We start from the raw sequence: 14,372 nt of genomic DNA on the forward strand, positions 1-14,372 counted from the left end.
TAACTCATCTTTAAGTTTAAATGAATAAACGCCACCTCGTTAAAAATCATTATACAAGTTTTTAACGCCATCAATCACAGCTTTTGTAAGTGATATGCTTTCAACAACGTTATTATTACTCGTGCCCAGTGGTTCTAAACATGAAAACTACGGACTCATCTTCTCCACCCCCATAAAGTAGCATACTCAGTTCCTCTGTCATTACATTTCATGTGCTCACCAAAATATTCGTGATCTAATTCGCAAGTCACTTTCAATTTAGTCACATTCTATCTCTCTATGTCGCTACATTATCTCACACGTACCTGCCATGAACACAAAAGTACCGTCCTGTCCTGTTTTCGTTCCGATAAGAATCACCCTTCAATTGTATCCCTCTCATTTAAAGCTCCTTCTCTATGCTACCTTCCTCCTGATTGGCCCGTACCTCACGTTGCCTCTCGCTTACATGTTCACGTTAATTGTGTGGGTCGTTATGCTTAAAACTACGTAACCCATAATGCTGTGCTCACTTTCCCACAATATTGGCGCATTCATGAAACATTGCATTCTGATTTTCAACTACGTTTATCAAAAACATGTTTAAATACATCCTTGCGTGAACCACATATATTATAATTACTGTCATTCAGTTCAACCTAACAAAACATCGTTGCAATTTCCAAACGAACCAGATCTTCCTCCGTGAATGTCAAGTCTTTTATAGGTCTATAAAAAGTTCTCTTCTCTTGTGGGTGCAATCCCAGCAGTGTGGGGAAACTTGTAAACAATCTAACTGGGGGTGGGATGCACACCTGTTCCTCTTCTTTTAAATCCATGTTTTTACATATTCTGTTAATCCTGAGTTCATCGTTGATAGCGTGCGTCCTGGCTATAGTGCCTCCCCTCATGACACCTTGTGAATCAAATGAAGAAGGGTGGGGTGACACATGTCACCCCTAAACCAGTCGCACAGCAACCATTTCGCCATTTGGCTGTTCCATCCATACACCTTATTTTTCCATTTTCGAAATATCTTTCATTTTTATCCACATTTCTCCATATTTCTTATGTTTTTCAGTTATATGCACTTAACATCCGGGTTATATTCTGCCATTTCCCAGGTTTCTAATGTTTGAACCGTGCCCTCGGGACCTCAATTTCAAACACGATCAACGCAGTGGTTCGTCCAAGGCAATGTTTTATTTAAAATTCCAATGCATTTCGGGCACTTCGCTGCCCTTCGTCAGGGAACACTACAAACAACAATAATAGCAAAGTATGAGTTTCATGTTTTGTCATGACTCGATAACGACCCACACAATTAACGTGAACATGTAAGCGAGAGGCAACGTGAGGTACGGGCCAATCAGGAGGAAGGTAGCATAGAGAAGGAGCTTTAAATGAGAGGGATACAATTGAAGGGTGATTCTTATCGGAACGAAAACAGGACAGGACGGTACTTTTGTGTTCATGGCAGGTACGTGTGAGATAATGTAGCGACATAGAGAGATAGAATGTGACTAAATTGAAAGTGACTTGCGAATTAGATCACGAATATTTTGGTGAGCACATGAAATGTAATGACAGAGGAACTGAGTATGCTACTTTATGGGGGTGGAGAAGATGAGTCCGTAGTTTTCATGTTTAGAACCACTGGGCACGAGTAATAATAACGTTGTTGAAAGCATATCACTTACAAAAGCTGTGATTGATGGCGTTAAAAACTTGTATAATGATTTTTAACGAGGTGGCGTTTATTCATTTAAACTTAAAGATGAGTTAAATTAAATTTATCGAGTCATGACAAAACATGAAACTCATACTTTGCTATTATTGTTGTTTGTAGTGTTCCCTGACGAAGGGCAGCGAAGTGCCCGAAATGCATTGGAATTTTAAATAAAACATTGCCTTGGACGAACCACTGCGTTGATCGTGTTTGAAATTGAGGTCCCGAGGGCACGGTTCAAACATTAGAAACCTGGGAAATGGCAGAATATAACCCGGATGTTAAGTGCATATAACTGAAAAACATAAGAAATATGGAGAAATGTGGATAAAAATGAAAGATATTTCGAAAATGGAAAAATAAGGTGTATGGATGGAACAGCCAAATGGCGAAATGGTTGCTGTGCGACTGGTTTAGGGGTGACATGTGTCACCCCACCCTTCTTCATTTGATTCACAAGGTGTCATGAGGGGAGGCACTATAGCCAGGACGCACGCTATCAACGATGAACTCAGGATTAACAGAATATGTAAAAACATGGATTTAAAAGAAGAGGAACAGGTGTGCATCCCACCCCCAGTTAGATTGTTTACAAGTTTCCCCACACTGCTGGGATTGCACCCACAAGAGAAGAGAACTTTTTATAGACCTATAAAAGACTTGACATTCACGGAGGAAGATCTGGTTCGTTTGGAAATTGCAACGATGTTTTGTTAGGTTGAACTGAATGACAGTAATTATAATATATGTGGTTCACGCAAGGATGTATTTAAACATGTTTTTGATAAACGTAGTTGAAAATCAGAATGCAATGTTTCATGAATGCGCCAATATTGTGGGAAAGTGAGCACAGCATTATGGGTTACGTAGTTTTAAGCATAACGACCCACACAATTAACGTGAACATGTAAGCGAGAGGCAACGTGAGGTACGGGCCAATCAGGAGGAAGGTAGCATAGAGAAGGAGCTTTAAATGAGAGGGATACAATTGAAGGGTGATTCTTATCGGAACGAAAACAGGACAGGACGGTACTTTTGTGTTCATGGCAGGTACGTGTGAGATAATGTAGCGACATAGAGAGATAGAATGTGACTAAATTGAAAGTGACTTGCGAATTAGATCACGAATATTTTGGTGAGCACATGAAATGTAATGACAGAGGAACTGAGTATGCTACTTTATGGGGGTGGAGAAGATGAGTCCGTAGTTTTCATGTTTAGAACCACTGGGCACGAGTAATAATAACGTTGTTGAAAGCATATCACTTACAAAAGCTGTGATTGATGGCGTTAAAAACTTGTATAATGATTTTTAACGAGGTGGCGTTTATTCATTTAAACTTAAAGATGAGTTAAATTAAATTTATCGAGTCATGACAAAACATGAAACTCATACTTTGCTATTATTGTTGTTTGTAGTGTTCCCTGACGAAGGGCAGCGAAGTGCCCGAAATGCATTGGAATTTTAAATAAAACATTGCCTTGGACGAACCACTGCGTTGATCGTGTTTGAAATTGAGGTCCCGAGGGCACGGTTCAAACATTAGAAACCTGGGAAATGGCAGAATATAACCCGGATGTTAAGTGCATATAACTGAAAAACATAAGAAATATGGAGAAATGTGGATAAAAATGAAAGATATTTCGAAAATGGAAAAATAAGGTGTATGGATTGAACAGCCAAATGGCGAAATGGTTGCTGTGCGACTGGTTTAGGGGTGACATGTGTCACCCCACCCTTCTTCATTGCATTTATTATTATACGGCACATTCCTGTCCTTTCTTTGCTCTGGCTCACAATTTGCAGCCTTGCACCAGCGCAGGCAACCTTGAGCCATGATGCGAAGGTGCCTGTGTTGCAGACAGGATTGTTTTTGTGCAGGAAGGAACAACTTCCTGCACAAAAACAACTCTCTAGGAATGCCTGTTAAGTTCACCCCTTACAAAGCAAACTGCATCTTGATGCTCCTTTCCATAACACTGCAGCCCAAGATGTTACTTCATTATAGTATTTTCTTTCCAGAACAGATGGGGCAATGCACATAAAGTCGCTCAACTCTTACCAAACACTTCCGCTAATAAAACCGCCATACCCGTTGGTTTTGCCAATGCTTGTTTTATGTGCCCAGTTGTATGTTTGTGGATGTGCCATTGCAAGTTATGATGCATCAATAAGTCCTCTCTTCATCTCTTTTTGCCACTGATTCCCATGGAGGTTGCTTAAATGTTGGTCCATGATGTTCACTCCAAACACTTTACTCCCAGTCACAGTGGTCCGCACTGGGCCTCGGGTGACATCTTTATTCGCTTCAGGTTACCTCCTCCCAACCCATTAGTCCTTTGAGTCATGAGTATCCCATCAATCCCTTCTAAATCAGTGAATAAAATGTCCAGGAAAGCTTGAATGACCATTTTGTTTGTGTTGGTTTTCATTTAACTCAACAGAAGGCCAGCCCATGGGTGTGAGATAGGATGCTGTTGACCAAGCTCACTGTTGGTGGTGAAACTGTGGTATAAAAATAGGCCTTACTGGTCATGAATGGAGACATAAACGTGTCATGTTTCATCAATAAAGCGTGAGAGTTCCCCAGATATCAGGTGTATGACAGAAACATGTTTGAGTAAGGAAAAGGTTTGCTACTAAGTGGATCAAAATTGTTCTCTGTAGGGTTCTTTTGGATCCGCCCAGATGTACAGCAACAATTTTGGTCAAAATTTCCGGGGATCTGGCCCAGGAGGAATCGTCAACTACAACCAGATGCCATTGGGCCCATATGTCACGGGTAGGTACTGACATTCTATAGGTTGTCTTTCGAGTTGATATTATGAATGTGGAACATGTTTTCAGTGGACTGCGAGTGTGTATAATAGACACTAGGCAAGCAAGATGTTTTCTCTCTTATTAATAGATTTTTAGCGGTTTCCAAGATTTTCCTCTGTCGAGGCCTTCATTTCGAGGTGAGGTAAGTCTACTTTTTTCATTGTGTGCTTACCATCATGTGTCACCTCTCCAGAACAAGTAATGGTATTGGTATTTAAACCATCATATTTCACAGAGTAGAACATGTCGTTGGATCCTTAGTTTACATCGTGCCATCCGTATGTCAATCATATTTCTACCATAACAGTCAAATATGTAAATCTACCCATATGAAAATGTAGATAATAAAAATATTGCCCGACATAAAAGAAATGCCAAAATGTGAAAACATGGGTCCTCCTTGGTGACCAGGGGACAGCACTAACGTTTACTGCCCAGTTGACAAAAATGGTCCTTAAGCTCTTTTCACTATCCAGTAGTGTGATTTCTGCCTGTTCTCGAGTGGAGAGCCCACAGAAATCAAACCGCTGGCCAAAGGATTAGTTGTGTGGTGAATTGAACTCTCTGAGTTTTTGGGTTGACCTGGTACTCTCTCACACTCTGATAGGACCCCGTCTCAAGTGCCTCCTGAAAAGCATCTATGGTTGGGCCATCTCTCAAGTATAAAAGTACCTGCAGAGTCATGGGATTGGACTCATTTGCATTTGTTTGTCCTCATTCAAATTAGTCCTGTTACCTCCTAGTAGTTAATTTGTACCAGTGGTTTCCGGTGGGCACCACCAGCAACTCATTTCAGGGGACTGCTACTCTTTGCAACTTCTGTACTTTCCAGGTCCTGGTATGTTGCTGGCTTAGTTTAACACAACAGCAGATTCGTCCTCTTTTTATTTGCAGTAGGCATAGAAAAATAAATTGGACAGTTAATACTGCCACATTATTTTTGCATTGGCAACCCTTCTTCTATTTCCATGAACCGCAATGGACATTGAAGAGAACTGCTCTGTCTCCTGGCCACTGAAGTTTGTTGGAATAACACTTATTTTGTACAAATTAAGCACCGCTGTCTCTACAGTTATGAGATCTCCCCACTGGCAGAACATACCCCTCCATTGTGTAATGAGCAGTCCTGTAACTGTCACAGACAATGCCAGAGCAGCTGTAGCACCAGCTGTCATTCTACAAGGGTGTGCATTATGAATGCAAACCTCCTCCCTCCCACATTAATGTTGCTTTTTATGACCCAAGGTGACTCATTCAGATGGGGACACTCAGAATCAGTCATAGTTATGCAGATATCTGCTATTTTTACTGTATTGTGCTTCCCACCTGCTGTATACAACTCTTTGATCTCGTGCACAGCAATCCTATCTGGCCACACAAGTACAATGTAATTTCACATAGAATCATAGATAGATTACTGCTAAATAGAGCTTTAGGAGTCAACCCTTTGACCCGGGTGTGGGTGCACCCGTGACGACGGACCAGATCAGACTCCACTCCCTTCAGGTACACCAACCCCTGTGATTCATTTACAGGGATTACTGGATTTTCAGTCCTTTTCCTCCAATCTTTGTTCCTAGCAGGGTGCATTCTCTTGGTTGGGGACTGCCTGTGGCACTCTTGCAAAGCCCAACTTTGTGTGTTTCCAATGCCTTGGCACAGACCGGTTTCATCTTCTTCTAGGGTTTATGGGGCACGCTACCCACAGGGATGGGGGCCTGCTGGCAGATTGGAAGGGGGATTTCCTTAAGGATCTATGCAACATATCTTCTGAAAACATGTTTGATGCAAGCACAGGTGTTAGACAATGGTCTCTGTCAGAATCTCACCCCTGCTTGGTGTCTGTGGGCTAGCCGTACTCCTCATAGTGACATTTGCTAGCACTATGACAAAGAAGAGGGACAAGTGTTTAAGGGACAGATTATTTCTGTTAACCTTCATTTCCAATCAGTAAACCAGCCATACAAATCAATAGGAATCTCATTTTCTCATTATTCCTTGTCTATCTCTTTCAATATGAGCCAAACATTATGTTGACTGCCATGCGCATCATCATGGGACATATTTATGAGATTTGTGGTGGAAGCAGCAAGTCACCTTGGAAAGGCCAGGCATGCGCTGAATTTATCAAATATGGCGCATTCTTGTTTTCACTTGCGCTGGCGCCGGTTTGGCAGCTTAGCATCAACGCAGGCATGTAGCATGCAGGATTGGTTTTGTGAAGGAAGGGGCACGTCAATGCACAAAAACAATCCTGGGAGGCATATTCCTCTTCTTTCTATGTGTGCTGCAGAATGCAACACACAAAGAGAAAGAAATAGAGATATTACTCCTCGTTACACCCCCCTAAGAAGGTGTAAGATTTTGGCGCATCCTCAGGTTTACAAGTTCTTGTAAATCTAGAGATGTGTCAAAATCCTTGGGAGTTGTGTGGTTACACCCAGGCAGCACCCATGGAACGCCTTCCCAGGGCAGGGAAACGTAATGCAGCGAATTGCGTTGCATTAGGTTACGCCAGATTTCTGAGGCTACTCAGGGCCACGCAAAGTGGCCTTGTGTGGCTTCAAAAATCGGACCTAAAGGCAGGCCCGGACTGGCCGTTGAGGGCACGGGCAATTCCCCGGTGGGCCGCATGGTTGGGGGCCGGTTTTTGGCCCCTGGGGCCGTTTTTGTTACAGGGCGCAAAAACGGCCCTGCCACAAAAACGGCCGAAAACCGGCCCTGTCACAGAGCGCGGTCGCACCTCTCCCCCCTCCTCCCGGAGGGGAGGGAGGGGGGGCCGGCCGAGCACTTGCCAGGGCCGGTTCTGGTACCCAGTCCGCCCCTGCTTAAAGGTTTGCATCACTCATGTACCATGTTGCTTGGTGCAATAGCGAAACAAACCGGGTCATAAATATGGCCCCACAGTTCCACTTACTGCTTTACTTCTCTATTTTATTCTCTTCCTCTCTATGGGGCATATTTACAAGGGAAGTGGCTGAGTGAGGTGTTAGCCTTCCTTGCTTAACGTCTCACTCCACCACTTTAGAAACTCAGGGCTATACCATATTTACAAGAATATGGGGCAGCCCTGTGTTTCCCCCTGCCCTGGCGCTAAACTTAGCAGCCTGGTGCCAACGCAGGCACCCTTGCTCCATAATGAAAGGGTGTCTGCATTCAGGGGAAGATTGTTTATGTGCAAGAAGGTCCCCCTTCCTGCACATAAGCAATATTTAAATGCTGTTCTGTAACTTCTATGTGTGCTCCTTAATGCACCACACATAGAAATTGCCAAATGGCATTTTTTTAAATGATTGTTTATATGCAGAAAGAGGGACCTTCCAGTACATAAACAATCATTGGCCTTTTGCTGTTTCCATGTGCGCTGCACAACGCAGCACACATAAAACCAGCAAAAACAAGGAGAAATTAAGCATTTCTCCTCGTTGCGCCAGGGTAAGACCAGGTTTTCCCTGGTCTTAATTTTGGAACTGTCTCCTATTTACGCCACCCTTGTAAATAGGGGGCAGCGTTAAAATTAATGGGTGTTGCAGTGGAACACCCACAGCAGCACGTTAAGCATAGCATGGAAGGGGGCCTTATTTACAAGGCAGCGTTAAGCCACGTTAAGTGTACATAAGGCGAAGCCCGCCCCTATCGCCACAAGAATGGCGAAAAAAGTGATGTTTCAGTGGTGATAGGGGCTTGTAAATATGCCCCTATGTGTCTCCTCCGATTGGATAGAAATTTCACAAGACTAACAAAATCTGACAAAACCTCCGTAATATGATGAGCTTCCCAGAACAATTGGTTGTGTGCATCATTGGAGCTCTATGTGCTGTGTATCTGGGTTCCGCTAGGTGCTATGGATGGGGTGAGCACTGAATGATGTACAGGTGAAGGGCACAGTGGTGTGCATAATGGGGCACACCTGATGATATGCACCAGAGAGCACAGAGAGATGTACAATAAAGCAAACAGATCTGCCCCATGCCATCTAGACACCTTGAGCCAGTCTTGGGGTTTGGCCAGCAGCATGTTGGATATGGTAATCCCATCTTTGTTATAGTAAACGAAAAACTACGAGTACCAGAATGCAAAGGTGCATGTATGGATAGAAAACCAGTACTGACTGAATATGTCTCACGTGACATGGGCCCCTTGGCAGCTTGACTCATGGCTGGAAATAATCAAACATGTTCTCTGCTTTCAAATGTTCTCTGCATTCATTGTTCCATATTGAGAACAACCAATGTGTGTCTTAAGTAGCAATTTGACATTTTCAGTTACTGTGCTTTACTCACAAAATTCAGATGATTTACAGATGATAAGAAAAAATGCAAATAAGCATGAAGCCTTCAAATAGTAATTATATTAGCAATCACAAACCCTGTTCCAAGTGGACAGGATGACTTTATTTGATATGTAATTAAGTTAATATAGTGCCCTCCAGTAATGGCTGTGCTTAGTTTTCCTTGCTAGAGAGGGGCCTCTAGCAATAAATATTTGCAATAGGGGTTTCCTTGGAGTTAAGGGGGCTATTGAAATACATCTTTGCAATGGGGCTTTGCTTGCAAGAGAGGGAGCTCTAGCAATAAAACTTTGCAATGGGGTTTTCCTTGCAGGAACAGGGGGCTCTTGCAGTAAATCCATGCAATTGGGTTTTCCTTGCAAGATGAGGGGGCTCTAGCAATACATTTTGCAATGGGATTTTTTTTTCAAGGCAAGGGTGCTCTAGCAATACATCTTCGCAATGTTAAAACCCTCTAAATATTCAACGTACTCATCACGCAGGGATATCAATATCCTTGTCAGTAACACATAATTGCAAATGCCTTTCTTTGAAATGGTTAGTGTTAGATTTGGGGATCGCTAGTTGGCACAGATAGGTACTTGTGACAAACAGGGTCCCTTGCCTCTAGTCGGGATAAGGGGATTACGCTCCGAAAATAACCCCTGCTCACCCCCGTGGTAGCTTGGCACGAGCAGACAGGCTTATCTCAGAGTCAGTGAGAAAAGCATTTGTGACCACATAAAGTAACGCAGTGACAACACTACAGATGGACACCACACAGGTTTTAGATCAAAAATAAGTATACTTTATATAGATTTACCACAAGTCCATAAACGACAAAAATACACAATACTGTTACTTTAAGATAGTAGATTTAGCTTAGTTCAGTTCTTAAGATGCAACACTTTGCGTCAATGTACCTTACGAAGCGGTGCGCTTCCACGACAAGCAATGTCGCAGTAAGGGAAATGTGGCAAAGTTCAGGTGCAAAGAAATAAAGACGTGAATATCTTCCAGATGCGGCACGCTCCTCCGGGAATGCGAGAAGTTCTCGGTTCGATGCAAGGACTGCAGCGGCGACTCCCTTGTTCAGAAGTGCAATGGCAACAGCTTCAGCTGCGACACTCTTCTCCCTCGTTTGCGTGACGCTTCCGCACAATGCGACAACTACAGCGGCGACATCCTTGTTCAGAAATGTGACGGCAGCAGCTCCGACGGCGGCGCGCTTCTCGGGGACGCGAGGCGCTTTCCTCGATGCGGTGCAATGCGACAGTTCCAGTGGCAACACCCTTGTTCAGAAGTGGGGCGGCAGCGACACCCTTCTTCTTCGTTGCGAGACCCTTCTTTCGATGCGGTGCAGTGCGACAACTCCAGCGGTGACACCCTTGTTCAGAAGTGCGACTGCAGGAAGCAGCGACGGCAACACGCTTCCTCTTCGTTGCGAGTCGCTTCTCTCAATGCGGTGCAGTGCAACAACTCCAGCGGCGACACCCTTCTTCGGAGTTGCGACGGCAGGCACAGCGACGGCGATGTGCTTCTTCTCCGATGAGTCACGCTTCCAGCTCCTTGCAACACACAATTCGTGAGAAGGCCCAAAACAGCAGCAGGCACTTCCAGAAGAACTCTGGGGAGCTGGGGGGTGAAATCTGTTGTCCCTGAGACTTCAGCAGGAGGCAAGCTGTTTTCCAAGCCCTTGGAGATCCTTCACAAGTTGAAAGCAAGGAACAAAGTTCCTTTCTCCCTCCTTTGGCAGTAAGGCAACCACTGCAGGCCAATTCCCCAAGCAGCACTTCAGCTTGGGAATAGTCTCTCCTCAGTTTCTTCAGATTCCTCTCCTCAGTAAAGGTTTCTTCTTGTAGTCCAAAAGTGATCTAATTTCATGGGATCAGGATCCCAATAGTTATACCCCAAAATCCTTTGTTTTTTGAGGGGAGAGGGATCTTTGCCCAGTCCAAACCAGTTCTGAAGCACTCTGTTTACGAGACTTCTCCTTTCCTTTCACAGTGCAGGGCAGAAACATCAGACGCCCCACAGGAGATGGAGCCAGCATTGTGGAAGGCAAGTACAGTCCTGGAGGGGGGTGTGGCCATGCAGGCGACCAAGATGGCCGCCTGTGCTTGAAGCTCAGCCGGACGGGCAGTGTTTAAGCCCGATTTCATCGATATGGGCTTTCCATAACTCAGCAGACACCTTCCTATGATGTCCGGGTGGGGATGCGGAGCGAATAAATGTCAGTGACGGGCCGATCCGAAGAGTGGAGCAGCCTTTTCTCCGACCTGCACCGCTGAGACCCGTACCCAGGTCCTGCGGCCTTCCTGGGAGAGATGCTGCGGCGTGACGAGCTGCTCCGGATCAGAGAGGTGAGCGTAGGCCCCCGGTCGGCGCCCGGTGCCGGCCCCTGCTTACTTGGTAGCCCCCCGCCTGCTGGAGCTGTGCGTTGGGTCCCGCTGTGGATGCAGCGGTCACGGGGCTTTGCCGGCCTCGCGGTCGCGCTAGGCCGTGGTGCGCGGGGTTACTGCGGGGTGTGGTGGGCTAGAGAGGGAGACCCGCTGGTTCTCATAGTGGGGGCCGCAAAGGCGCTGGGCCTGATCAGTCGTGCTGGCTCCCTCCGCCCCCCCCCACAAAAGGCCCTGGTGGCGGTGTGATACATCGGCCCGGGTATGCTGTTGCTGATGCCCCGATACCTGGCCTAGATTCGTGCTGAGCTGGGCCCTGCTCACCCTGGCCTCAAATATTGTCTGGCGGTTGACGCGGGGTGATCTCATCCTTGGCCTTGGCGCTGCTGCTGCCGCACCACGGGGAGGAGGCAATCTGTTTTACTGTCTGGCTCAATCCTGCAGTTGCATGACCATATCGGCGGGAAGGTGCCTGGTGCTCATGCACTGACACTCTGGCATTAACTTTTTGCCCTAACGATCACACCCTCTACGCTACCCGTTGCGCTAGTTTGGAGAGCAGCGCACTCCCACCGCTCTACACCTCTTTTGGCTGGCTGACCGGCGCTGTGCTATAACTGCGTCACACCTACTCGCACCTGTGGCTCTCCATTCCTGGGGGCACTAACTCAGACCTACCTCGAGGCCAGAATTACTGTGTGCACTCATTTGAATTGGTACGCAGCCCCACTGCACTCTGGGACTGAGTTGCATGATTGGGCCCTGAGGGTCGTTGCTTTCAGTATATCCCAACTTTCATGGTCTTGCTTCCACGCTTGTTCTTGGGGGCACGACTCTGCCTCACTCCGCCTGTGCTTGGTGGCATGGACAGCCTCTCTGAGCCATGGGGAGGAGGGATCCTAAACAGCGGACGCTGCAGTTTGATAAGGTCTCTGACGCCACTTCTGATGACCCTACGGACATGGCGGATGGGGCCCAGGGCAATGACGATGTTGACGACCCTGCCTCCCTCCCGGCGGCTATGCTCAAGGAGATAAGGGCTGGCTTCACAGGCCTGGACGGTCGATTTGATGCGCTGGTTAAGAGACTGGCTGATATGGGTGCGAAGGTCCAAGCACACGACCGTCGGTTAGATGTCGTGGAGGCTAGGGTGTCAGATATGGAGGACGGAGCGGCGCAATCGCAGAAACGACTAGAGAGCGTGGAAAGAATTCTGAAAGAAGTGGTGATAAAGAATGAAGATTTAGAGGCCGTAGTCGACGGAACAACGTCCGCATTATTGGCGTACCTGAAACTGCCACCACCGGCTGCATGGATATCTTCGTGGAGCAACTACTATCGGATTTGTTTGGCAGAGAGTCGTTCACACAGGGCTTTGTGGTGAAACGTGCACACAGATCGTTGTACAAGATGCGAGACGCAAGTTTAATGGAGTGAAAGCCACTTTAAAGAATCTGGCCCTTAGGTACGGTCTGCTCTATCTGGCCAGACTGAAGGTGGATGTGGACGGCAGAGCCCGCATCCTTGAAACCCCGACTGAGGCGCAGGAGTTTTGCCAAGAGTATAAGAAGAACAACAACGGAGCGACAGCCGCTGCACGTGTGACTTCCCCTCTTCATAGTGGGTCGGAGGCCAGCATTGAGCTCTTCTCTAATCCTGGGACTGGTTGATTAATTTTTGTGCTTTTTTTTAGGTTCTGCTGTGTTATTACCATAGATGTAATTTTTTCCATTTGTCACTGTAGTATTCAGTATTGCCCTGCCGGCGGGGCATTGCTGCTCCTCATGGTGAACACTGAGGTTTGTGTTCTGTGGTGGAGGAAGGAGGAGAACCATTGTAGCACTAGACTCGAGAATCCCATCCTGTTCTTCAGAGTGGAAAGGAGGTTGTCATGATTAACCGTGTCGAATGCGGAGGAAAGATCAAGGAGGATCAGGAGGCAGGAGTCATTTTGATTAAGTATGTTTAATAAGTCGTCCATAACGTGCATGAGTACGGATTCTGTGCTGTGACCCTTCCGAAAGCCTGATTGATGTTGGTTAGGAGTTGGAAGTTCTCCATGTCAGCACAAAGTTGGATTGTACACATTTTTCAAGTAGTTTAGCTAGAGTGGGGATGTTCGAAATCGGGCGGAAATTATTCAGATCAGATTTCTCTGCAGTTGATTTTTTTAGTATGGGTGATACCTGTGCTGCTTTTAGCCAGTCTGGGATCGTGCCTTGGGATAGAGAAGCATTTACTATCCTTGTCCAAGTGGGGATGAGAGATTGATGTTCTGAAGAATCCTGTTGATCTCTTTTTTACTGAATGGGGTAAAGGCCTTATTCTTGATGATCAGGCTTGTGAGATACGGCTTTTCTATGACAAGAGGTGGTGCTGACCCAGAAATTGGCAATAGAGACTTCTTGGAGGCAAGATCACTGGAGATGAATCTTGATTTCTCAATGAAGAAAGCCAAAAATTAATCGCCAGACGGTGGGCTAACATTGGAGACAGAGTGATTTGTATCCCCAGTTGATTGTTGGTTGACCAGTTCAAAGAGTTTCTTGGGGCAATTAGTGGCTTGCTCAAGTTGTAGTATGAAATAATCTGCCTTAGCGCACTTGATTTGCTTGTTGTAAATACTCCTGACATCACTAAGGAATTTTAGGTGTTCCAGGGAGGGATTTGACTTCCAGGCTCATTCAGTTGCCCTAAGGTTGCGTTGTTCTGTGTTTAGATTGTCGTTGTACCATGGTTTGGATTTTTTTGTTGAGTGGGACGGCTGCCGCTTTGTACAAGCAACCCAGATACTGAACAATTCAAGTTTCCACGGACTGACCATGTGGCTTCCGTGTTTAAGAATAATCACTGTAGTCTATTGAGCCGTTGGGCAGTGAAAGCTCCACTCCAGCGCCACCCCCGCCAGCACACGTGCCGATGAGGTTATCAGACCACTTGTTGGTTGCCTCTGTATCCCTGTCAGGAAGAAGACTCGCAGGCCAAGGTCTTACTACCCTATGTGCCACAAGTCAAGTCGAAACGTCGACGACCATATACCTACACATCTGGACCCATCCACTTTTTCATGTTCAAACGTGCCAAAAAATACAATCTGTGATTGTTAAGAAATTATGTAAAATAGACCATGTAAACTATTGATGGGCCGGATCTACGAGATTGAGACTTTGAATC

At 45.9% G+C, this 14,372-nt stretch overlaps 1 protein-coding gene across 1 annotated transcript in view; it reads left to right on the top strand.

Moving 5' to 3' along the window:
* Nucleotides 1–14,372, top strand: part of CHD5 (chromodomain helicase DNA binding protein 5) — a 1,029,381-nt gene that overhangs the window by 932,673 nt on the left and 82,336 nt on the right. Inside the window, exon 40 of the mRNA XM_086921723.1 lies at nucleotides 4,377–4,491. Within this exon, the coding sequence (XP_086777849.1) occupies nucleotides 4,377–4,491 (115 nt within the window). The remainder of the gene's footprint in view (nucleotides 1–4,376; nucleotides 4,492–14,372) is intronic.

The sequence above is a fragment of the Lissotriton vulgaris genome, chromosome 5 (assembly GCF_964263255.1).
Source record: "Lissotriton vulgaris chromosome 5, aLisVul1.2, whole genome shotgun sequence".
Lineage (NCBI taxonomy): Eukaryota > Metazoa > Chordata > Amphibia > Caudata > Salamandridae > Lissotriton > Lissotriton vulgaris.